The sequence below is a fragment of the Neomonachus schauinslandi genome, chromosome 1 (genome assembly GCF_002201575.2).
Source record: "Neomonachus schauinslandi chromosome 1, ASM220157v2, whole genome shotgun sequence".
Classification (NCBI taxonomy): domain Eukaryota; kingdom Metazoa; phylum Chordata; class Mammalia; order Carnivora; family Phocidae; genus Neomonachus; species Neomonachus schauinslandi.
The window spans coordinates 63933331-63960834 of record NC_058403.1 but is presented as its reverse complement, the minus strand read 5'-3'; the positions used below and the strand labels follow the sequence as shown (position 1 = coordinate 63960834).

General features: G+C 38.5%; 1 protein-coding gene across 2 annotated transcripts in view; it reads left to right on the top strand.

The window, feature by feature from the left end:
- The first annotated feature begins 9230 nt into the window (after window positions 1–9230).
- GSK3B (glycogen synthase kinase 3 beta) overlaps window positions 9231–27504 on the top strand; it is a 207709-nt gene continuing 189435 nt past the window's right edge. For both annotated transcript variants that reach the window (XM_021692732.1, XM_021692731.1), the window contains exon 1: window positions 9231–10177. In XM_021692732.1, coding sequence (XP_021548407.1) covers window positions 10090–10177 — 88 coding nt within the window. In that variant the 5' untranslated portion in view covers window positions 9231–10089. The remainder of the gene's footprint in view (window positions 10178–27504) is intronic.

The window sequence follows — 27504 nt, the reverse complement described above, 5'->3', positions numbered from 1 at the left end:
GATCTCTGGGACATCTCTCCCCCATGCTAGTCCATAGATGCCCAAATGACTACGATGTTGTCTGTTTACATGTCTCCACTCCACAAAAGCTCCTCTAAAACTGGAACAAGACAGTAGTCCTCTCTGAATGGCTTTATCTTAATACTTCTGTATTCTTAGCCCTGGCACAGTGCCCTACAGAGAGATCAGGAGCTGAATAAATGATCACTAAATAGATTTGAGTGAAGCTTCTTCTGGATTGTTTCTTTTGGATGATTCTCTAAGGAGATATTCCCAGGGCAAGGGCACAAGAATTAAGCTATAGGTTTGAAAACTACTTTCTAGTTGTGTAAACTTGAACAAGTTACTTCTCTTGTTCCTCAGTTTTCTCATCAGTCAAATAAAGAAAAATTTCATCTACTATATAAGGGCTTAGTGCCCCAAACACCTACCATGGTCCTCAGATGAGTTAACTTTTATTGTTGGTAAAGGGTATAATTTTCATTAAAGGGGACTCTTTGAGTGGAAAGGAGAGACCAAAAGTGACAAAGACAAGAAAGGATCAGAAAATCTCCAGAAACAACAAAACAAGTATTAAAATGGCAATAAATATGTGTCGATTAATAATTACTTTGAATGTAAATGGATTAAACATGCCAATCAAAAGACATAGGGTGGGGATGCCTGGGTGGCTCAGTCCATTAAGCGTCTGCCTTCGGCTCAGGTCATGATCCCAGGGTCCTGGGATTGAGCCCCACATCCAGCTCTCTGCTCAGCGGGGAGCCTGCTTCTCCCTCTGCCTGCTGTGCCCCCTGCTTGTGCGCACGCTTGCTCTCTCTCTCTCTGACAAATAAATAAATCTTTGAAAAAAAAATTAAAAAAAAAAAAGACATAGGGTGTCAGAACGGATAAAAAACAAGACCCATCTATATGCTGCCTACAAGAGACTCATTTTAGACCTAAGGACACTTGCAGATTGAAAGTGAGGAGATGGAGAAACATTTATCATGCAAATGGATGTCTAAAGAAACCGGGAGTAGCAATACTTATATTGGACAAACTAGGCTTTAAAACAAAGACTGTGGGGTGCTGGGTAGCTCAGTCAGTTAAGCATCCAACTCTTGATTTTGGCTCAGGTCATGATCTCCGGGTTGTGAGATGGAGCCCTGTGTCGGCTCCACCCTGGGTGTGGACCCTCCTTGAGATTCTCTCTCTCCTTCTCCCTCTGCCCCTCCCCTCCTGCTCTCTCAATAAATAAACAAACAAAGACTGTAAGAAGAGACAAAGAAGGGCACTATATAATCATAAGGGAGACAATCCAATTGTAAATATTTATGCACCCAACATGGGAGCACCCAAATATATAAAAGAATCAATAATAAACATAAAGGAACTAATTGATAATAATACTATAATATTGGGGGACTTTAACACCCCACTTACAGCAATGGACAGATCATCTAAGCAGAGAATCCACAAGGAAACAATGGCTTTGAATGATAGACTGGACCAGATGGACTTAACAGATATATTCAGAACATTCCATTCCTAAAACAGCAGAATACACATTTTTTGCAAGTGCACATGGAACATTCTCCAGAATAGATCACATACCACGTCAGAAAACAGGCCTCAACAAATACAAAGACTGAAGTCATAACATGTACCTTTTCTGACTACAACACTATAAAACCAGAAGTCAACCACAAGAAAAAAATCTGGAAAGACCAAAAATACATGGAGGTTAAACACCATGCTACTAAACAATGAAAGAGTCAACCAGGAGATCAAAGAAGAAATTAAAAAAAAAATATGTGGAAACAAATGAAAATAAGAACACAAAAGTCTGAGACCTTTGGGATACAGCAAAAGCGATCCTAAGAGGGAAGTGTATAGCAAAACGGGCCTATCTCAAGAAGCAAGAAAAATCTCAAACAACCCAACCTTACACCTACAAGAGCTAGGAAAAGAACAAGAAATGAAGCCTAACGCCAGCAGAAGGAAGGAAATAATACGGATCAGGGCAGAAATGAATGATACAGAAACTAAAAAAACAAGAGAACAGATCAATGAAAACAGGAGCTGGTTCTTTGAAAAAAATAATCAAATTGAGAAACGTCTAGCCAGACTTGTCAAAAAAGAAAAAAGACCCACATAAATAAAATCACAAACGAGAAAGGAGAAATCACAACCAACATCACAGAAATACAAACAATTATGAGAGAATATTATGAAAAATTATATGCCAACAAATTGGACAACGTAGAAGAAATGGATAAATTCCTAGAAACATAAAAACTACCAAAACTGAAATAGGAAGAAATAGAAAACTTCAATAGCCTGATAACAAGCAAAGAAATTGAATCAGTAATCAAAAAACTCCCAACAAACAAAAGTCCAGGACCAGATGGCACAGGTGAATTCTACCAAACATTTAAAAAGAGTTAATACCTAGTCTTCTGAAATTGTTCAAAAACACAGAAAAGGAAGGAAAAGTTCTGTATTCATTTTATGAAGCCAGCATTACCCTGATACCAAAACCAGATAAAGACTCCCCTAAAAAACAGAGAACTACAAGCCAGTATTTCTGATGAACATGGATGCAAAAATTCTCAATAAAATACTAGCAAACCAAATCCAACAATACATTAAAAAAATCACTCACCATGATTAAGTGGGATTTATTCCTGGGTTGCAAGTGTGGTTCAATATTCACAAATCAATCAATATGACACACCACATTAATAAAGGAAAGGAGAACCATATGATCATTTTAATAGATGCAGAAAAAGCATTTGGCAAAGTACAACATTCATTTGTGATAAAAACTCTCAATAAAGTAGGTTTAGAGGGAACATACCTCAACACAATAAAGGCCATATGTGAAAAACCCACAGCTAATATCATACTAAATGGGGAACAAGTGAGAGCTTTTCCTCTATGGTCAGGAATAAGCAGGGATGTCCACTCTCACCACTGTTATTTAACACAGCACTGGAAGTCCTAGCCACAGCAATCAGATAGCAAAAAGAAATAAAAGGCATCCACATTGGCAAGGAAGAACTAAAACTTTCATTATTTGCAGATGACATGATACCAACATATAGAAAACCCAAAAGATTCCACTAAGAAAAACCTGCTAGAACTGATAAATAAATTCAGTAAAGTCACAGGATACAAAATCAATATACAGAAACTGTTGCATTTCTATACACCGATAATTGCATTGCATTCCTATACACTAATAATGAAGCAGCAGCAAGAGGAATTAAGAAATCAATCCCATTTACAACTGCACCAAAAACAATAAGATACCTAGGATTAAACCTAACCAAAGAGAAAGACCTGTACTCTGTACTCTGAAAACTATAAAACCCTGAGGAAAAAAACTGAAGATGACACAAAGAAAAGGAAGACATCCCATGCTCATGGATCAGAAGAATATTGCTGAAATGTCTATACTACCCAAAGCAATCTCCACATTTAATGCAATCCCTATCAAAATACCACCAGCATTTTTCACAGAGCCAGAACAAATAATCCTAAAATTTGTAGGGACCACAAAAGACCCCAAATAGCCAAAGCAAACTTGAAAAGCAAAGCTGGGGGCATCACAGTTCCAGACTTTAAGTTATACTTCAAAGCTATAGTGATCAAAACAGTATGGTACTGGCACAAAAATAGACATATAGATCAACAGAACAGAAAACCCAGAAATGAACTTCAACTATATGGTCAATTAATCCTCGACAAAGCAGGAAAGAATACCCAATGGGAAAAAGACAGTCTCTTCAACAAATGGTGTTGGGAAAACTGGAGAGCACCATGTAGAAGAATGAAACTGGACTTTCTTACACCAAACACAAAAATAAATTCAAATATTAAAGACCTAAATGTGAGACCTGAAACCATAACAATCCTAGAAGAGAATATAAGCAGTAACTTCTTTGACATCGGCTACAGCAACTCCTTTCTAGTCATGTCTCCTGAGGAAAGGGAAACAAAAGCAAAAACAATTGGGACTTCATCAAAATAAAAAGTTTTTGCACAAAAAAAGAAACAATCAGTGAAATTAAAAGGCAGTCTACAGAATGGAAGAAGATATTTGCAAATGACATATTGGATAAAGGGTTAGCCTCCAAAATCTGTAAAGAACTTACACAAGTCAACATCCAAAAAAAATTACTTACCTTTCCTGTTAGATTATTTTCCTGTGGAACATTTATCAAAATTATTGACTAAGGGTGCCTCTGTGTCAGTTTATTAATTCCTAATAAAATTGAGCAATTTCACTTTTTTCTTTGGTTCTTCTGCAATCCTACCTTTGTGTTTTCTTAAGTGTTTTGTTTCTTATGTAAAAGTGGAAAATGAAGATGTTACTGGAAAGCATGGAGACAATAAAGATCATCCAAAATGCCATCAAAATGAGTATTTCCAGACATCTGTGTGTGCTTGCCAGATAATTTTATGTAAATGAGATAAACAATGTTATTTTTGATGGAAGGCAGAGTAATCTAGCAGAAAGACACTCAGGTGTAAATCCCATCCCAGCTCTTTTATTTTTAAGAATTTATTTATTTTAGAGAGAAAAAGAGAGTGCGTGCACATGCACAAATGCAAGTGGGGAGAGGGGCAGAGAGAGAGAATCTTCAAGCAGATTCCCTGCTGACCATGGAATCTGATGCAGGGCTTGATCCCACGACCCATGAGATCATGACCTGAGCAGAAACCGAGAGTTGTATGCTCAACCAACTGAGTCACCCAGGTGCCCCTCCCGCTCTGCCTTCACTGATCATGAGACCTTGAGCGTGTACTTATCTTTCCCTCTGTGTATTAAAAGAAGGGCTAATAATACCTATCTCTTGGGGTTTTGAGAGAAATTAAGTAAGTACTCAATAAATGTGTTTATTTTCCCTTTTTTCTTAATCTTTGACCTTGATATTGGAGGGCTTTCCTAGAGTTCATTACTAAACAACTCTTGTTTACCTCATAGTATTTGACTACAAGTATCTACAAGGAGCAAAGAGACCATATCTTATTAAATTTTGACGACCAGCACCCAAACTTTAGGGGTTTAATATATGTTTGCTAAATAAATGAGGTCCTCAAAGAAGAGTTTCCCTGTGGATTTCTATTTGGAATGGGTGACTCTGGGTTCATTTAATTAAACTGCATCTCATATCCTATTTGCCATCTTTATTCTTAAGCTTGCCTATATTTTCTCCTAGTTTCAATTAAAAATGCAGCTAAATCGGGGTGCCTGGGTGGCTCAGTTGGTTAAGCGTCTGATTATTTTTTTTAAAGAATTTTATTATTTTTTATTTTAAAAAATTTTATTTATTTGAGAGAGAGACAGAGAGAGAGAACACAATGGGGAGGGGCAGAGGAAGAGGGAGAAGCAGACTCCCCACTGAGCAGGGAGCCCAACATGGGGCTCAATCCTGGGACTGCAGAATCATGACCTTAGCCAAAGGCAGACTATTAAACAACTGAGCAACCCCGGTGCCCCTAAGCGTTTAATTCTTGATTTTGGCTTGGTTCATGGTCATGAGATCCAGCCCCAAGTTGAGCTCTGCACTCAGCAGGAAGCCTGCTTGAGATTCTTTCTCCCTCTCCCTTTGCCCCTCCCCCTGCTCATGCAGGCACTCTCTCCCTAATAAATAAATAAATCTTAAAAAAAAAAAAAATGCAGCTAAGTGATTTTAAGCAAGTCACTTACTGTAGTGTACAGTTTCCTCATTTATAAAAACAGAATAATAGTTTCATACTAGTACTTCCTAAACTTCATAAACATGATAGTACTTCCTAACTGCAAACTGCTATACAAATTTGTTACTACAGAAGTTAGCTCATTGTGCATTTTAATTCATAATTATTATCTTGGGGACACACTCATCAACCTCTTTTTTTCCCTACTATACTACCTGTTCTGTACCACCCAGCTTTCCTACATTTAACTTTTTCTAATCCTTTGGTTTATTGTTACTGTGGCTCAGAATCACTGATCTCTGCAAGGGAGCATTTGATGAGCCCTAGAGGAAACCAAACTAGAGATATGTTCACAACAAGTCACGCACAGTTCAAGATGTAAGGCTTAGACTTCAAGATAAAGCAAAACAGACCAGCAGAGGTGAGGACCGCATTTGAGAGAAGTATGGAGTAGAGGCTAGGAACAGGAGATCTGATTCCTGGCTCTGTTACTTTAGCTAATTGACTTCAGGTAAGTTAGTAAACCTTTCTGGCCCTACATTTTCCCATCTGAAAAGTGGAGGTGGTAACAGTACTTACATCATAGTATTATAAATTTGAGATAATATGTGTGAAGCACTTAAGAACAGTGCCTGGCACATTGTAAACACTCAGTAAATATCAACTATTATAATTATTATAAACTGATCAGTGGTTGACAACAGGTGGAAGGTAAAGCAAGAGTTTGGAAGTTCAGAGATACACTGAATGTTAATTTCAGCAGTTCTGTATTTTCTCATTAACTTCTCCCTTCTTAAGCCCTTCTAGACTGAAATACTTCTTTTCCTTAAAATTTCCCTGAGTCAGATTTTTTTAACAGCATCAGTTCAAAATATTTGAAGGCAGTAACAGTAAGGCTACTAATCAAGCTTAAGTCTATTTTTCTACTTTATTGTATATAGAAGAACAGCCATGTTTCCAATTTGTATAACCTAAACATTTGTTATTCACTTTTCCTGCTGGTATAACTGGAAGTAGGGGTATGGAGTAAAGAGGAAGGCAGGATTTAAAGCTTTGCTTCACAACATTTTAGGTGCTAGAGGCAAAGGTCTTTCATAATGCCACGGAGAGACATTACCTGACAAAGTTGCCATGCACTGAGTTTGCTTTTAACATTCTTTATCCATTTCTGTGACATCCAGAGACCTTATGTTTTCTTTTAACTGCAAAGAACAAGAGCCTCTATTGGCTATAAAACCTATGCTCAGGTTTGACATTACAAATTGCATGCCGGCCATGTCTATTCCTGGTTGTTTTTAGTTTGGCCTGCAGGGTTCTGAATATCGGTTGCCAATACTTAAAAATCCGAAGATTTCACACAAAAATCCAGCTTTAGGGTTTCTCTTGGGGGGAAAAAACCATATATCTCAGAACAATGGACCCACATTCTTGTGAGCAACAACCTGCTAGTGCTTAACAGCTGCTCCTTTCAGTTACAGCATGGACACTAATTTGTCACATTTCTTATTATTCTCCATTGTTTTACACCAGGCCAGTTTCATTCATTTGCTTTATTTTTCTGCCCGCCCGCTCCCCGTAGATTTGAGTCTGCAAACCCTACCTAGACTTTTCCTGTCTCCCATCAAAGCTTACTTGTTCCAAGTCCCTCACAAGTTTTTCAAAGCAATAGCTAAGTAATCTGATCAACTATGAGTATTTTTACATGTGCTTTCTGGAGATAGTATCTTCATAAAAAGGATGACTCTGCAGGTGGAAATTACAGGCACCACGGGATTACAGTCAGGATGGCAACTGTCCATTCTACTTTTTCTGCTATCCTGGCTTATCCATACCTCACTGTCCTCAGGCAAACCTAAGGAATTGGTTCTCAGTAGAACAATGAACACCGGCCTATGTGAGAAACCTGCTTAACTAGTACTTTTATTTATAGACTGTCCTAGTTCCAAAGGACCGAAAGCTATGGTCTATTCTGACTCCCCGTTTCCTCGGAGGCTTCAGGATATCCGGCCTGGCGGCATTTCCCCATACCTGTTTTCGGGGCTCGCTTTGCGCTGGGCAGTCGCGCCCAAGGAGCGCGCGCATCCAGCATGAGCTCATTTCTCAGGGGCGTTTCCAGAAGGCCCGGCCTGGCTGCGCACACCAGGCGCAATCGGCCTCACTTTGTCAATGGCCACCGCTGCTGGGCAGCGCGCGAGCGCCCGTAGGCGCTGCCTCTCTAGAAGCTTTGTTCCTACTTTAGCGTCTGAGAGTTCGCACCCGACTGGGTAGGCGGCTCTGGACCCGTCAGGCCCTTTCGGGGAAGACGCTGGTTCTTCCGACGCGCTATCCCGGGCGGAGGGAATGCTCCAGCGCGCAATTTTAGCCGCGTCGGGCCGAGAGACTCTTGGTGGGTGGGGAGAGCCCCTCTAAACTCTCTGTTCGCTTGAGCGCTCCGAGCCCAGCGCCGCTGACCGCAGCAGTTTCGGACCGGCTGCGCAGAGTGCCCGCGCTCCCTATCTGCGGTTTCCACAACGGCTGACATAAGCCGCAGACAAGCCCATCACACGGCCCGCCACGACCCCACTAGCGAGGTTCTCCGCTCTTGGGACCGCCGCCGGAGGGGGAAGGCCAATCACACCGCATCTAGGTCTTGCGATTGGACGGCACTGAGTGCTGATTGGCTGCCGCTACGGGTTTCGGCCTCCCTCCTTTTCCCTTTTGCCCCCACTCCAGTTCCAAAGCTTCAAGCCAATGAAAAGGCGCTTTATAGACGCCCTCCCTTTTCTTTCTTCTTCTCCCCACCTTGGCGAGGGAGGAGACGTTCTAACTGGCCATCCAGTCCTCGGAAGCCCCCCTCGCTTCACCAATCACTGAGGGAGGTACACTCCCAGCGGAGTTTTCGGCCAATTACAAGGCGGCCGCGGCGCCCAGCCGTGCTGTTTCACCAGTGACTCCGGGTTTCACTGTCCTTAACTCTTCAAGCTTTTTCGTGAGGTCCGGCCACTGTGATTGGCCACTGCTGCCATTGTCGAATTTCTCCTCTAGCCAGCCATGGAATGAGAACCCACCTTCTTCTCGTTCGGCTATCTTCGGCATTTTCCGCTTTTTTGGGCGTGGATTTCTAGGGACACTTTCTAATTGGTTTCTCGGGTCGATCGGCTTTTTCCGGGAGGAGTCGCAAACAATCGACGTCCGTGATTGGCTCTTCTCCGGCTTCGGCTACCCAGCCGAAGCGGGCGGGCGCGGACCTCGGCCGGCGATTCCCAGACGCCTGTTACGCGGGTAGCGGGGCGCTGGGCGGTGTAAGGCTGGGTGGGGGAGGAAGGAGGCGGAGGACGAGTAGGAGGGGGGAGGGGGAGTGGGGAAGAGCTAGGCGGCTGCGCAGACGGCGCTCCTCACACAGAGCAGCCCCCGACCCGGGCGAATGCAGGCTTGTGCTGCCGCCGCCACCACCGCCGCCGCCGCCCGGGCCGAGTGACAAAGGAAGGAAGGAAGCGAGGAGGAGCCGGCCCCGCAGCCGCTGACAGGGCTCCGGGCTGGGGGCAAAGCGCGGACACTTCCTGAGCGGGCACCGAGCAGAGGCGAGGGGCGGGAGGGCGGCCGCGCTGGTGCCGCGGACGGGGGAGGGGGCCCCAAGGGACGGAAGCGGTTGCCGGGTTCCCATGTCCCCGGCGTATGGGGAGCAGTCGAGGATCCGCTGCCTGGGGTCTGAAGGGAGCTGCCTCCGCCACAGCCGCCGCCATGGCCGCTGGATCCAGCCGCCGCCTGCAGCTGCTCCTGGCGCAATGAGAAGAGGAGCCGCCGTCACCGCCCGCCTCTGACTGACTCGCGACTCTGCCTCCCTCCAGTTCGCCGGGCCCCCGCCGTCAGCCCGCCGGATCCCGCCGCTGCCGGAGCCGCAGCGTTTCCCGTCGCATCTCCAAGCCACCCCCTCCCTCTCCCTCCCTCCTTCCCATCCCCCTTCTTTTCAAGCGTGAGACTCGTGATCCTTCCGCCGCTTCCCTTCTTCATTGACTCGGAAAAAAAATCCCCGAGGAAAATATAATATTCAAAGTACTTATTTTCAATCAAGTATTTGCCCCCGTTTCACGTGATATATTTTTTTTAAGACTCCCCCCTTCCTTTTTCCCCTCCAAGGAAGGGGAGGGGAAAGAATTGTATTTTTTTTTCCAGCCCCAAATCATCTATATGTTAAATATCCATACTGATCTGTCTTGAAGGAGAAATACATCGCTCGTTTTTTTTTTATAGCTGTACAAAAGGAGTGAAAAGCCAAGAGGACGAAGTCTTTTTTTTTTTTTTTAAATCTTCTTGTGGGAGAACTTAATGCTGCATTTATCATTAACCTAACACCCCAACATAAAACAAAAGGAAGACAAGGAGGAAGGAAGGAAAAGAGGGTGATCCGGGAAGAGAGTGATCATGTCAGGGCGGCCCAGAACCACCTCCTTTGCGGAGAGCTGCAAGCCAGTGCAGCAGCCTTCAGCTTTTGGCAGCATGAAAGTTAGCAGTGAGTATTGATTTTATTTTACACCCCTTCTCCACCTCACCCTTAAGATAAAAAGCCTTTACTAACCAGGATCTTAAAATATTAAACCTCCTGCTAATAATAATCAGAGGTGGTGGAAAAGGGCAAAAACCTGTCTCAGTCAAGGATGAGGCAGCTCCCTCTTTCCTCCTCCCATATCACCTCCCCCGGTCTCATTAACCTTGAATTGAGAGAATATGCTTTTTGTTTGGATGATTTGATTTGAAACTTGTTTCTTTTCTTATACTTTTTGTGCTGTTGGTAGTCAGCTTTATCAAGTGCTTGAGTATTTCCATGTTAAAATAGTGATGAAAGTATTTCCTTGCTCATCCTTTCGAATAAAGAGAAGGACAAGACGATTCAAATCGTTATGTACATTTGCAGAGTATGTGTCTTTTGAAATGAGGGTTATTTTATTTGGCTCAGGTCTCAGGGGTTATCATAGTTTTGTATACTTGCTAGAAAGGCTAAATGTCACAGTCTCCTAACATTTGTTTCTTGCCTGTATGATTACAAAGTATTTGTTCTTAATCCAGAGATGAACTTGCACAGTACCTAGCATTCACGTTTGGAGGAGAGCCTTGAGTTCTCCCTTTAGAAAGGGTCGGTGGGAGCTGGTAGAGACCCAGTAGCAGTAGTATCGCTACAGGCATTGTTTTAATTGGACACATGATTTAATGTTATCTCTTAACCTTCCCGTTTTGACATTACCAATTTACCACTATATAATTTATGTATAATCAAAAGGTAACTTGGAAGTAGGTCCAAGTTTTGATTGAGGTTTGTATTGTCATGTTGCCAGATACTAAGTTGAAGGTTAATTGTCACTGACTCATCATTAAGTTCAGTTTTGGGGTGCCATCGCATTCAGCACTTGTTAAATGATCTATTCAAGGGTCCCTTCTTAGGACTATTTAAAATACTCTTGCATTGGTTTCCTGCCACATTGAGATAAAACTATGGGTTTAGTTATAACAATATGGATTTAGACCTTTCTGTCATAGCTTTTGCAGAAGGCTGTAGTCCTGAATATAATAGGGATATTTGAGCTTGTGTTTAGGGTTGTTGCTAGAATGTACTTCTGTACCAGATTTGTGCTAAATAGCCTGTGTTCTTGAGGTGTTTGGTATACTAAGTATCTACTCTTCCAAAGTATCTGTATTTGTAGATATGTTTATGTGGTATTTAGTGACAGCTTATTTAAACCATACTTGCAGAATTTGACAAAACTATCTACATTGTTTCCTTATTCCTCGAGAAAGGGGCACAGTGAAGGCAAAGAAAAACTATTTTGTTGCCTAGGAGAAGGAGAGAACTGAAGAACTATTTTTAAAAAATATATACATGCTGTTAATGTGACATTGATTATATCCTTAAGCAACCTAAAATTATCATTTTTAATTGAGCTCAGGATTTCAATTCATGTTTGCTTTTGGGCTTGCCTGAAACAGGGTAGTCTAAGGTAGTAGCTGAATGGCAGATCAGTTTTAAAAGTTATTTATTATTTATTTTTGTGACTAGTACAGAATGCTGGGTATGTGAAGAGGGGAGCTGATGATGCATTTTTCAGAGAAGAGTCAAGCTTTCTAAGCACTTCATGGGGTCATTTGAAAGGAATATTTTAAAATTCTGGGGTAATTTTCAGCTATGATGAGGCAAATCTTATAATAGCTACTTAAGAGCCTCTTGTGGTACTGGAGTGTTTGTATGTTTTTCATCTTGGTAATATAGTTTAAAAACCACTTGAAATCAATTTTAGGCAATTATTTTATTAGATCAATTTCAGAGAGCAAAATAGAATAGCTTATAATGTTAAGTTTTTGGACTTTTCATTTTGTTTCTGATATTTTCTTTGAAAATGATTCCTTAATTCTTGGTAATGGGGTTGTTGACTGAGGACGGAGTAACTCTTGTAAAGTTAGGTTAAAGTGTTTAATTTTCTATTCTCATATAGATCAACTTAACATTTAAAAAATTGGAGTTCAGTGCAAATTTTGTGTTTTTGACAACCTTGACTTTAAGGACATTTTAGAAGAAAAAGGGTATCATTAAACATTTGTTACAGTGCTGCTGTTCTAAGGGACCCCTGTTCAAGAGAGAAATATATAAAGAAATTAAAGTCCTTGGTCTCAAAAGCTTATCATTTAGTCGTAGAGGCAGGTTATGGGACAAACTATGAAAACAATATCATGATGAATGCAAGAGTATAAATACAAGTAGAAAGCTTTGTTCAGAGGGATGAAGAATACAGGGGTGAGGCCTCTGGGTTGGAGAGGAAGGACTTCCTGCAGAGATGTGTTTTAAGACAGGTGTTAAAGGAGGCAGTCGCTTGAATTGAGAAGCATAAAGGTTTCTAGATGGAAGGAATGAACAGAAGCACAGAGATGGTGATTTTTGTGTGGCAGTTAGATGATTTTTGTACTTACCAAGCAAGTTGGTAAATCTGAGTTAAAGGGGCCTAAGTAGGATAATAAGAAGAGATAGTTTGGGAAATGTGTTAACCATAGCTGATGGAGGGCAGAGGGGGCCTGTAAGAGTTTGGTTGTCATTCAAGAGAGATTGGGATTTACTGTAGATTGGTGAACAGATATTGGAAGGTGATTTGGGCAGCTGGGTTAATGGATTACAGTAGACATTAGAGCCCTTTCACGGAGATAGTAGGGTATGTTGTGAACATGAAGAAGTATTAAATAAAATGTGAAAATGTTATGAAAATAACACATTTGAGAGATAGTGTGAATAATGAACTGGCAGGATTTTGGATTGGATGGAAGGGGAGTATTTGGGAAGGAGTCAGGAGTTAAAAATAAATTCTTATGTTGTTGGTCTGGAAGACTTGACTGCTGAGTTATATTGTCGATTGTAATGGGAAAGTTGAGAAAGTGCTGAGATGAGAAGGTAGATGAGTTCACTTTTTAAAAATTTAACGTACTATAGGTCCCCTTGAAGTTTAGCAGACAGCATTTGGTTACTGGCAATGATATTTAACTTTACAGTCTATTAAATGCACAGTTTCTAATTTTTCTTCACCTAAAAATGTTAGATTTGTTTTTGGGAGCAGTAAACTAATGGTTTTTATTTAAATGCTTTCTATTAAAGTCTTAAAAAAGAAATTTTTTATGTAGATTCAAAAGCCTCACCCTTGACCCTAGTTATAGCAGTTCCATGGTAATTTATCAAAAAACAGTGGAAATATTTTTTGGATTAAACTGTGACGTAGAAACTTTAGATTTTTTTTTTTTAAATAAAGATTTTATTTATTTATTTGACAGAGAGAGGGAGAGAGAGAGAGCACAAGCAGGGGGAGTTGCAGGGCTGAGGGAGAGGGAGAAGCAGGCTTCCTGGGGAGCAGGGTGCCCGACATGGGGCTCTATCCCAGGACTCTGGGATCATGACCTGAGTCAAAGGCAGACACTTAACCAACTGAGCCACCCAGGTCGCCCCAAAACTAGATATTTTAAATAGCCTTTAATTTAATCTTTGGTACGTTTAAAACCTGTTTTTCATAAATAATGATTATTCTTAGGTAAACTTAAAATAATGATAGTAATAGTAATAATAGCAGTCTTTATTTGGTTTGTGGAGGCTCCAGCAGAAATTAAAAGTTGATTTTATAATAGATATTTTTTGCCTTTTTGGTTGAGTTAAGCATTCATCCCAAGTTTGTTTGTTTGTTTATTTATTTTAAAGATTTATTTAGAGAGAGCGAGAGCACGAGCAGGAGGGGCAGAGGGACAGGGAGAGAGAAACTCAAGCAGACTCCATGTTGAGGGCAGAGCCTGAAATGGGGCTCAATCTCATGACCCTGAGATCAGGACCTGAGCCCAAACCAAGAGTCAGGCGCTTAACAGATGCCTGTATATTTGTATATTTCAGGTATTTTTTTTTTTACTTACTGCGGTGAAACCAGTGTTTCTTTTTGGTTCACATTCAGATGCAAGTGTTGTTAAGTAAATGTTAGCAGCTATACAGTTCCTCCTGTATGTAGAATTGCATAATATTTTACTCAAAAAAGAGAAGGTAAAGGACTTTCTATGGTGATTTTGGTTAAAATATTAGTAATAAGTCCTTTTGGTATACTGTTGGCAAAAATTTAGCTAATTGGCTAGGTTTAAGTTTTAAATATAAGATTTAGAAAGAGGAAAGTAAATCAGTATCATTTATTTCCTCATATAAAACTTTTTACATCAATTTTTTTTTAGTGAAGAGAGAATAATTAATAGTAGTTGCATATTATTGTGCAGTGTTTAGTTATATTGTATTAAAACCAAAAACTACGTGGCAACTTAGAGTTATCCTGTTCCCAGGGGAGTTTCATTTCCTTATGACATCTAAAAATTCGGTTATTAGAATTTAGCCAGTTTCTAGATCATCCATGTTTATGTGGATGAGAGCTCATGTATGAGGCTGAAAGCCTTACTTTCATTAAGTTTTCATTCCTTTCCCGACCACACCTTTCCAGAGTTGTTAAAACACTAATAGTTTCATATAAGAATTGCATGCTTTCTTGTTGCATGCATCTGTAGAATGCTAATTGTGAAATGATTTTAAGGCACAGGTACTAGGACAAACTTTAAGGGAACCCAGAGATTCACAAATCAATTTATGGCTGATTGGGAATGTCATTGAGAAAATGAGGTGACATTCATTTCACTGGCATAGTTCACATGAAAATCAGTTCTTGCACTCTGTGCCGTCTGCCCCTTGTTTTGGACTTAAGTTGCAGGTGTGAGATACTGTTTTGGAGAAACAGCAAGGCTGGTGAAGCCAGGGTTTTTTAAGTGTCAGCAGCAGATTCTGAGACTGGGGGAGCTCTGTTTTTGTGTGCTCTATAGAGAATGCTGTGAAACAGGCATATGCTAACCTGATGCCACAGTTTCATATTTTTTATTAAGACTCGTGGGATTGTGGGATAGGGATGGGGATGGGCAGACTGTAAGTCTGTGGTGTCTCTTGTGATGCTCCACCCTGCAATGGAGAATGGAGGGACAGCACGTGGGTGTGACTGGAGTATATGCTGGTACTAACAGGACCAACCTGATTTCCCAGATACTGTTCTAAAAACATAATCACTATAAGTAAATGAATTTGTTGGAACATTTAGCATCATTTTCTATCATATTTTTAGGTTAGGGATGTGGTGGAAAGGGAATCTTAACAATGATTTCAAGAGTAGAGGTATTTTTATGGTTTACTGGTTTCAGAGTAGAGGTTGCAGTCTTTGCTTCTATCTTGGATTGTACAAATCTTCCTTGGTTATGTGAATTGTATTTGAAATTGGTTGAATGTGATGTAGAAATGTATATTCATATAAAGACCTGTGTGAATAGTACAAGGAAAAACTGACAGTAGAGTTAAAGGAGAACAATTTGTTTTTCCAAAAATTTCTACCATTAAATTAATTTTAAAAGGGGACATTTATTCTATTCGGTTTATTACTGAGTTTTCTGTTTTTAAAAATGAGTTAATACCCAGCACATAATGGACATTCAGAAAATTATTTCAGTATATACTGTATCTGTAATGAGCTTGGTCTGTTATAAAATATAAAGATAAAACTTTGTAGATTTGGGTTCTTAGTTTACAATCCCCCTGCCCACTTTTGCTTATGTTTTATGGAGAAAGGTCTACTTTTAAAGGGTATGCAAGTTAAAATTTTGTAAATAGTTGAATCTTATATTTTTGTATTGAATAGTTTTCTTAGAAGCATTCTGGTTTAATCAGATTGAGGCAATGATGTATTTTTTTGTTTTTCAATTCTGCCAAATCAACTTTTCCTTTTGTCTCCAGGCTGCCATGGCCAACAGTGGCATAAAATATGAATCCCTTAATATGTTCCCTTTTCAACATATTCTGGAGTCATTAATTTCTTGATTGTCCTTAGAAATCAATTTAATAAAAAGTAAACATTTCTGATGGAAGAGGAACTGTTTTTCTAGAAACTTGTATTTTAGATGGTGGTGAAATTTAAATGAACTTACAGGCCTAGGATTGAACAGACATGCCTTAAAGTCAGAGAGGTGGGTAGGCAGGCAAAAATATTAGTAACACTGGTACAAAGCACTAATGTTAGAACTCTTTTTCATTATCCTTAATTATATCATGTGAAATCCTAGGCTTTTGAAGCTAAAAATAAATAGGTTACTTTAATAGAAAGTGGCCACAAATAATAATGTGATTGACATGTGATATGTCTATTGAATGTTTACTGTGTTCTAAATGAGCATTCTGCCAAATTCTTTATTTGCAATATTTCAGTGTAATCATTACAGCAATTCCACAAACTTAGCTAATACTGTTATCCATACTTTATAGATTAGGTAAATGAAATTTAGAGAGGTGTAACAATTTATCCAAGATTACTTGGACAGAAAGTTGCTTTGCTAGAATTTAAACCCAGACATTCTGATTCTAGAGCTCTTGCTCTAAATTGTATATGTTATAGAGAATTGTAATGCTGTTACCTGTTACTTGGATTCCAGAGATAAGCTAAAGTGCCTTTTGCTTTTAGGATAGTCTTTCATTGATAATCAGTGTATGTGTAAGACTTTCATTAATTTCATTAATACTGCTTTTGAAATTAGTTTCAGGCATGCCTGTTAGCAAATAGAGTACTTAAGTATTCACAGTTATATTGAAAAAATGGTCAATTCTCTTAAGATTTCAGGAAAACTTCTTAAGACAAACATGAAAATGGAAATATTAGGGATTATGCTGGTCAAAAAAGTAATGTATGGAATTTTTTTAATGTTCAGAGAACTGTTTTTTTTTTATTGAAAAGTACTGATGTTCATACGTAAATCTAGTGTATTTATATTTCCAGGTAATATTAGAATGTGATTCTTCAAATAAGCTATTAAGGATTTTTATTTCTGTCTCCTCCTATAGGTTGTGAAGTGTTCTAAGTGTTCTCTTCCTCCTTTTGGTATTTGACAGCAAACTTCATGAGTGTATGTGTGTGTGGTTTTGTGATTTTATATATATACAATCAGTCAAGTGTCTATTGGACATTTGTTGTAACTGTGAGGCTTCAGGGTTTTTTTGTTGTTGTTGTTTTTTAAAGAATAACAGCTATGCGTCAGCATGGAATTGGGTTATTTGGAACATCACCTTTTTTGGAATTGGTTGGTATTTGACAATCAGGAAGTAAACCAAAAAGGCTCCTGAACATCTGAAATCCCCAGACAAATGGTGCAAACACTTTGTTCATATGTTTGTTTTTAGGCTGTTATTTACAATTTTTTATTATTATTTAACACATAGTTGTAATTCATTCAGTTGTCTGGTTTTATAAAATTGCAAATTAGAAGGGAATGAATGGATACTGATATTAAGCATTACACTTCCTTAAAAGAATAGAAGGAAAAGCAAGCATATTGGGATTACTTACGTAGGCTTACAAGCTTCAGGGGAAATCACTCTGATAATTGTTCAAAATGTTGACCTAGAGAAGTTTAAATTATATTTCTTTTAAAAGGGCAGGAGGATACCTGGGGTTCTGTAATAACTTCTCACTACATCAAACATTCTCTAATTTGTTGGTCACTGAAGTGATGAGGAAGAGAAATGGGTCATCACTGCCCGGTTGACCAACTCTGTTTGCATTTCAGTGATATGGATAAAGGTACAAAAGTTTTTAATATGCTAGCCCAGATAAACTTATTATTCAGCAATAGCATTTTATCGATTTAAGGTTTGTTGTCTTTTTTTTTTTTTCTTTTGTGGTATTACGGAGTTGCTGTTTGGATTTTAACCTCATATCTTCCATCTGTGGAATACTTAGAAGGCACTGCATGGGGTTATTTAAGCTTTTTTATGAATTATGATTAGCTTTTAGTAACTTTACCAACCATACTTAAGACCTGTTAATGAGAATTTGAAAAGGTGGATATCTTAATTGTTGATCTGAAGAAAAAGGACAATCATGGCAATCCAATCATCTTCTGGAAGTCTAAGAGATTCTTAGGGGCTTCATTGGCTAATATAACTAAAAAATGTTGGGTGTTTTAGATTTCTTTCCACAGAAGGGTAACCTGTCTTAAAAATGTGACTCCTTTAACCCTAATTCCATAAAGTTAGTTAATTCTTTTTTTTTTTAAGCTGCTTTTATTTTTTTATTTTTTATTTTTTTTAGAGAGCGCGTGTGCACGCAAGTAGGGGAAGGGGCAGAGGGAGAATCTCAAGCAGGCTTCACATGGAGTCCCACACAGGGCTCGATCTCAGGACCCTGAGATCATGACTTGAGCTGAAATCAAGAGTCAGACGCTCAACCAGCTGAGCTACCCAGGCACCCCAGTTAATTCCTTTTAATTGATTAACCACTTTTTTTTAAAAATTTTTTTTTAAAGATTTTATTTATGTATTTGACAGAGAGAGACACAGCGAGAGAGGGAACACATGCAGGGGGAGTGGGAGAGGGAGAAGCAGGCTTCCTGACGCGCAGGGATCCCGATGTGGGGCTCGATCCCAGGAACCTGGGATCATGACCTGAGCCGAAGGCAGACGCTTAACGACTGAGGCACCCAGGCGCCCCAATTAACCACTTTCTTCATGACATGTGTTGAAGTTACTGACCTGAGTCAAATTGCTACTCCTAGATTTTTAGGTCTGTAGAAGCAGCATCTGAAGAATTTGTGGTGCTGGCATAAATACCTAGCATCAGACTGCCAGTATTGCAGGTGTATTTGCTGCAATTCCCCATTGGAATTTCAGTTTTCACACTCTATTAAACTCTGAAGGGAAGGGGGAAGCTTTGAGTTGGTAGGGTTTCAGTAATAGTACATAACTGTATGTATATAGGTATATCATATTTTATAATTATAGCAATAACAGCAATATTACTAATTGGATGCTGTATGATAGACAATTACATGCTAGTCTTATTTACATATTTTGCTTTAAAAAATGGAATTTATTCACGTGATTCAAAATTTTCAAGGTTTTAGCGATGTCTTTGTCTTGCTTCTGCTTTTTAAACTACCAGTTCCCTTTCCTGGGGATAGCATCCCAGTGTCTTAAGAATCCTTCTATAGATACTCTGATTCTTTACACGTTACTTCTATTATGGAGTTATATTTTGTGTATACATACCTAAATGAACACAGCTTTAGCATAAGAGTGTTAGAATTAAAACACAATTTTGGGGCGCCTGGGTGGCTCAGTCGTTAAGCGTCTGCCTTCAGCTCAGGTCATGATCCCAGGGTCCTGGGATCGAGCCCCGCATCTGGCTCCCTGCTCCGCGGGAAGCCTGCTTCTCCCTCTCCCACTCCCCTGCTTGTGTTCCCTCTCTCGCTGTGTCTCTCTCTGTCACATAAATAAATAAAATCTTAAAAAAAAAAAAAGAATTAAAACACAATTTAAATCAATAATTCTAGAAAATTGCTAATGTTTTCTATTATAGTAGGTTACTAAACCCTTATTTTACTGAGTGTGAGTTAGATGGGGAGTAAGTGCAAAGATGAGAGGGTGCTTCTCTTGGCAATACGAGGTAAAATGTTAATGGTCACAACCAGTGAACACTTGGTACATTTAGAATATTTCCTACTCTGTGTATTTGAGAAGTGATCCATAGCATCAAGTACATGTTATCGTTCTTGCTGGAAGTAGTTGTTTATTTGTCATGGTAAAGAAAAACACAAAGGGAAATTCATTTTTCCTTTAACTTTCCATTTTTCTAACATCTTAGATGAGAAAAACCTGTTCTCTTGAGAGATCAGAGGCGCAGAGTGCGTCAATGTCAATGAAGCCTGTGCCTTTTACCTCTTTAAGAGCGCACGGTTTCATTCTGCTTCTAAACCAAGCACTCCCTAGTCTTTTTTTTTTTTTTAATTTTTATAAAATAGTACATTCATACGATTTAAAGAAATCAAATTGTGCAGAAAGTCTTATGGAAGCCACTCTTCTCTTTCTCCTTTCTATTTCTCATAAGCAAACTTAACTGTGACAGCTGTTTTTCTCTATTAGTTTTTGTCATATTTTTAATTAGTATACTTTTACCTATTTGTTAAAATTACTTTTTGATACTGTTTATTGTTTTCTCATTATGATAGATATTATTTATTCTCATCTTTATCCCCCTTTTGCCTGCATGCTTTTATAATTATACAACTATTTTTAGCTAAATAATTTTTAAAATTATTATTCAAATGATTAATACTCAGTATCTAGACACTAAGCAGTATTCTTAGCAGAAGCAGGTAGTGTGCTTTTAAAAGCGTTTTAAAAACGGCTTTATTGAGATATCGTTCACGTACCGTAACATTTATTCATTTTAAGTGTACCGTGGTTTTAGTATGTTTACAGAGTTGAGCAGCTATCAACTAATACTAGCACATCTTTGTATGTGCTATTACCCTGTATCCAATGGTAGTCGTTCCCCACATTCTCCTTCCTTCCAGCTGTAGGTAACTACTAAACTACTTCTGTTTCTATGGATTTGCCTATTCTCAACATTTCATATGAATGGAATCATACAATATGTGGCTTCTGTGACTGACTTCTTTTATTTCATATAATGTCTTCTATGTCCGTCTATGTTGTAGCATTTATCAGTACTTCATTCCTTTTTATTTTTGAATAATATTCCATGATACGGAATTGCATTCATTTGTTTATCTATTCTTCAGTTGATGGGCATTTGGATTGTTAGCTACTTTTTGGCTAGTATGAATAATACTGCTGTGAACATTTGTGAATAAGTTTTTGTGTGGACATAGATTTTCCTGTCTTTTTTTTTTAAAGATTTATTTATTTATTTGAGAGAGCGAGAATGAGAGAGAGAGAGTACATGAGAGGGGGGAGGGTTAGAGGGAGAAGCAGGCTCCTCGCCGAGCAGGGAGCCCGATGCGGGACTCGATCCAGGGACTCCAGGATCATGACCTGAGCCGAAGGCAGTCGCTCAACCAACTGAGCCACCCAGGCGCCCGATTTTCCTGTCTTTTATATACCTATATAAAAGTATACCTAGGAGTGGAATTGCTAGGTTGTATGGTAACTGTTAAGTATTTTAAGGAACTATCAAACTGTTCCCAAAGTGGCAGTCACATTTCCTTTGCTTTTAATTTTTTTTTTACAATTTATTGTTTTCATTTTTTCTTATATTGTTTGCAATTATGATAATCTTGATTTTTTTACCCCTCAACTTTTATCAAGGATTCTCTAGATTCTACTCCACCCTCTGTCCTTTCCTGGAGTCCTCATCTTATTGCTGATATCTGGCTTGGTAGTTCTCCAGGCGCCACTGTATAACTGTCACCCTGACTTCATTGCTATTCAGGGTCCACTCCTATTTCCCTGGATCCCATGTCTTTGTATCACCGAGTACTTACCTTAATCTCATGACATCAGCCAACAGTGCCCCCAAAATTAACTGCTTGGTAAATGTATCTAGAAAAGTTGTTTGTTGGTTGTTTTTTTTTACACATTTGCTCAAAAAGAGTAGTTAAGCTGACACACTTTTTTGGCATGTGTCTCATCTTTTTAGTGTCTAGACACTGAGGCATAGATGTTTGGGAGGTTACTTTATATCATTATGATCAAGTGATTACCATGCCAACATGAAGCGATGGGTGAAAACAAGTACAGAAATCTGAACAACAGGCTAAAACAAGTACAGAAATCTGAAAAAAATTAATATTAAACAATTGTTTAAACCAGAGTTATTCAGTAGAAATACAATGTAAGCCACAGATGTGAGTCACATTTATAATATAAAACTTTCTAGGAGCCACATTAAAAAGAGTGAGTAAGTACAGGTGAACTTTATTTTCTTTCTTTCTTTCTTTTTAACATTTTATTTATTTATTTGACACAGAGAGAGAGAGAGAGAGCTCGCACAAGCAGGGGGAGGGGCAGAGGGAGAGGGAGAAGCAGGCTCCTTGCCAAGCAGGGAGCCCGATGCAGAGCTTGATCCAGGAGCCTGGGATCATGACCTGAGCCGAAGGCAGACACTTAACTTACTGAGCCACCCAGGCACCCCAGGTGAACTTAATTTTAATAATATTTTTATTTAACCTAGTGTATCCACAATATTATTTCACCATGTAATCAATACAAAATTTGCTAATGAGATATATTACATTCTTTTTTTGGTACTAAATCTTCACAACCTAGTGGGTATTTTACACTTACAGCATATCCTAATTTGGAGTAGCCACATATTAAGAGCTCAGTAGCCACATGTTGCTATTGATTATCCTATTGGACAGTGTAGGTTTAGAATTTTGTGTAGGAATTGTGTTATCGTGTAATATTGTTGTCAATCTGTTTAATCATAGTGTATTTTCAAGGAACAGATAAGATGTATGTAGTTCAAAAATACTGCATTGATGTCTTACTGCTTTGTTTTGTTTTCAGTCATGTCTTCAGTTAATTTTGAAATTTTATACCGCATTAAAGGAGGTTGAGAAATTTATGTTCTTCAGAAAGGTGCTTGTTATAGGAGGTAATGATTTTTCCCCATATTTTAGCACAACTTTAAAACGTATATTGAATTCTTATTGGTATGTTTGTTAAATGTTGTCGTTGCCATGATTGTCCTGACCCCGATGGAATCTTACTAGTCTAAATATTTTTTGTCATATGTTATCTCCCCTTGCTGTTTCAAAGACCTACCCAGCTTTCAGAGTCTCAAATGCCACTTTAGCCACTTATTCCCATCCATGCCTTACCCCAAGGCATGAAATTCACTTGCATGTAACTCCTATAGCACTCTCTATCACCCTTCTTATATTCTGCCTTGCATTCTGGTTAACTTGTTTTGTCTCTCCCTAGGGGATTTTAGGCAAAAGGAGTGTGGCAAAAGGAGTATTTTACTTATCTTTGTATTTCCTGCAGTGTGGAGCACAGTGCCTTTTAAATTGGGTCACTTAATACATGTTTGAGTTGAAGGCAATTTGTTATGGTAGTTATGTGTATACTATGCATGGTAGTTACATGGTATAGAGTTTCCAGATCACCAAACTATCACTGTGATTTCTAGGAACATTTAAGTTTCGATATAGGAAATTAATTTATAAAGTTAAATATGAATTTTTGAAAAAAGATTTTATCTATGAGAGAGAGAGAGCGAGCGCGCGCATGCATGAGCAGGGGGAGGGACAGAGGGAGAAGCAGACTCTGCTGAGCAGGGAGCTGGACACTAGCCTGATCCCAGGACCCTGGGATCATGACTTGAGCTGAAGGCAGACGCTTACCCAACTGAGCCACCCAGACGCCCCTAAATATGAATTTTTATTTAAAAATGAAGGAGCAATACTTGGGAAAGGATAAAGACAGAATTATAGACACTTTATACTATGTGCTTGGCACTGAATGACTCAAGTCTTTGGATGGGTAGCTGAATGAATGAAAGAACTTGGGTGCTAGGTTGCACTGGTTGGTGAGCACAGTACCTTTGAAACATTGAGCTTATCCAGCCACTACAATACACACAAGCCTTACAGGATTTTATTTGGAGTGGGTGAGGATAGAAGAGAAGATTTAGATCAAAGAAGTCTGCCAAATCAGTTTTTCAGTTTTCACCAAGTAGCTTATTCTACAGGAGATAAAGAGACAATATTTAAATATTAACAGGCCCTTTCATCATGGATTAACTTAGATGTATAATTGTATTGTGGGGATTTATGAAAACTTTAATTTATAGGACCTTTTTTGTGTCTCTAAGATAATATTTGTTTGATATAGTAGTGGCATATTAGTATATCAATTCAAGAGAGAGAAATACTAATAAACAATATGGGCTCTCTTGCTAAATAATCCAACCTCCTAACTAGCTGTAAAATTTGGCTGTCGTATTTGGTTTTGAGAAGTCATGTTGTCAGTAATAATTTGGATTCTACTGATCAACATGGTATCTGCCTCTGTGACTAATTGTGTACATCGTGAGATGTTTGACTGGCCTAGGGCATGATTTTTAGACATGGAAGAGATTTGTTTTCTCTGTTTAAGTAACAATTGTTTGGTACACCCTCCTTGAGATCCAAGAGGAGTTACTAAAGAACAAAGCATAGTTCTATTTAAATTCAGTTGAACATCAGGGATAACCTTTGTTGAGAGACTTTTGAGACTTTAATATATATATTTGCCTCTTGTGAGTTTCTACAAAAATTAGAGAGTGACTGTGTACGTTCAAAGGATAGAAGGAATGTTCTAGTATTATATTTCTGCCATAGTGGAGGATGAATACCTGGTACAAAGTAAAGGGTATGTGTCATGATTTCTAAAATTGGAGCAGATGGACCAATTCCTGGGGTCCTTAGAAAAGGAAGATCCCAAGAACCAGAGGATTCTCTGACTCTACTGCCTTGCATATAGCATCAATGTAAATTGTACAGCATGTCAGCTACCAGCATTAATTTAGGTGTAAAATATTGTTTAAAAATGCAGTGTTCCAATTAAAAAAATCTTTTTATTTTTCACATATACCTGAGAAAGCCTGTGTACTTTCTAAAGTTTAGGGAAGAGATGAGCAGAGCTGCTGTGGACCATGAGAGTGAGGGTTGGGAACGAAGTTAATGAGAAAAATGTTTATGCTTATGATGGGTATTGAGTTTCTGTGGATGCTATATTGATGGTAGGCCAGCTCTTAGAATTAGAGTAATTCAGATTCAGTTACCCTTTGAGTATTTACTGTGTGCCAAGCACTATCCTTTCATTTAACTTTCATAATGCTTTGAGACAATATTATCTTCATTTAATGGATGAAGAAGTTAAGTTAAAAATATTTTAATTGATTTATTCAGGATCTTATAGGTAGTAGAGAACAGGTCCAGCATGTTGAACTCAGGACACCAGACTTCACATAAAAGAAAAAAAACTTTTGAGTACTTACTGTCATTGTACTGTACTAAGCAATTTATTTGTATCTCATTCAGTCTTTACCACAATGTGGTGTAAGGCAAATGTAGTTTATAAATGAGTAAACTTGAAGCTGAGAGGGCCCTACATAGCCAGCAAATTTTGTCACCATACTTTGAATTTGTTCTCTTAATTCCTGCACTGTGTGGCCTTTATAATTTGGAAAGAGAATAGGAAAATTGTATGAAATTGATTGAATTAAGTTTCTGTGGGTAAAGCTTAGGAACTTTCACTTTTTATAATGTTTCTTACCAAGAGGAACACAATTGTCAGTCATGTACAAGTAAAGTTAAAATACTGAATACTTTTTTGTTATAAAACTTTAAGAGCAAATACTTTGCTTTCAAAATTAATACAGGCTATCTGTAAAACAGTGGCTATAAGAAATGGGTAAGAAATATAGTTGAAATCCATACTGCAAAGTCAGTGTTGAGCCAGATCCCATTATCTTTGAGGAAATTGAGACTTATAGTGGTTAACTAACTTTCACCAAAGTTTTAGAACCAGCAGATGGCAGAGCCTGTATTCCAATTCAGGTAATTCTTATTCTTAACTGCTTTACTGGCCTGAGAGAATGTGAATGATTGTGCAGAAATGGAGCCTTCCTACCCCTGGTAACTTGAAGACACTAATCTTAAGCGCAGATAACGACTCAAGGCAAAGCGTTAGACTTCACCTGCTTCCATCCTTGCTATTTCCTGTGGTCATGTATCTCAGTATTTTTCTTGTTGCTTAATATTATTCTTGAACATAAAGATTCTCTTTATCAAGTTGGCACTTAATAAATGTTGAATATTGAAAAATAAATTTAAAACAGTCAATCTTAAGTATAAAGACCAATTTTAACATATCCATTGATAATCATGTTTTTCTTTTTAAGAATTTCTGTAGTTTTTGAGAGTAGTTAAATATTAATTTAAAAGGTTGATTTAAGATTCCCATGACTTGGAGAAAATTTTCTGTGCTTCTGAGCAACTTTTCTTAGTTGATGAGTGTTTTAAGTGTCAGATTATAATGAAACCCTGTAATGATACAAAATTCAGGTAAAGTATAATTGGCTCCCACCCTCTGCCTTGCCTTATTGCCTGCCAGTGAGGCCAGGTACACATTTTGTTTGTAATAATTGGCTTATTTCATACAATTCTGGTAAATGAAAACTGATATATGGATTTTTCCTTCCCTGTCACCTCTATTCTGTAACTGGAAGACTATTGGAAAAATACTGTTTTCTGTTAACTTTGCGATACTAAGTTCTGTTTTTCATCAGTTATATTTTTTGGACCACACTTATTAGAGGATATCTGGCTTTTAATATACAGTGTCTAATACATAGAGTATTTATATCTCCAGAAGGCACTTCTTTGCCAGCTCAACTGTACAGAAAGAAGGCAGAAACTACATAGTGGATAAAAATGAACACTAAAGAGCCAAAAGAGCTGTTGTAAAATCTGAAGCAAAGTGTTTTGTTTTGTTGTTTTTTTTCTTTGGCCTGTATGGAATTCCTCTGGTTAGTGTTTCCTACACTAGTTACTCTAATCGGTGTTATGCTATAATAAATATTCTGTGGCCAAAGAAGTTTAGAAAATGTAGCTTGTAGGATCCCTGTATTCCTTGGATCACACTTTGGAAGTCCTGCCTTTGGTATTTGGACCTTGCTTTTTATTTTAGAAGAGAAGGGATGGGAGCCAGCATTTAAAGAGCATTATTTCACAGGGCCTAGGTAATCTCTCCATTTTACAGACAAGGAACCCAAGGCACTTCTGGAGGGTAGAGGACACAAACTACTTACAGGGCAGAACTGGGAATGTCCACTGTTATGGTCCAATCCCTTATCTCTCTGATCCCTAAATCTTTGCTCTTTTGACCTTACTATGCTACTATGAGATTGTAATGAACTTCTGGGTTTTACTTAGGAACAGCAATTTAGCAGTAGTACTAGGAAAGGGTATAAATTGCTCTATTTAGGGAAAAGGAAAGGAGAATAAATTGACTAGTTGATGCATGTCCAGCATCCTTTGTTTTGCATAGATGAGCTCCATGTTTGGGAGGGGAAGGTTTTAGAGAAAACTCTGTAAATTAAAGCGCCATTTGAGTGAGATTTGATACTGTCTTTAGGTATCTCTATATTTGACATCATAAGGTCAGAGCCCTCTCTTTGATCACGTAGAGTGAGCTTAGACAAGTTATTAACTTCAGTTACCTTTCTGGGGGATTGTAAAGCTTAAAGGAGGTAATTACGCATGTAAGGTGCTTGGCACAGTGTCTGGTACCTAGTAATCTTGGCTGCTATTATTAATAGTAATAAAAATAATAAAGACTTAGATGTAGGTTGCTATCTCTCTGTATCTGTTGTCTGTTTATTTTTTTAAAACAGGCATGTGTTGGGTGGTCATAAGGAAAGCCTCCAAATTTTTTTTTTTTTTTTTAATTTGAGGAAAAATGGTCACCAGGTG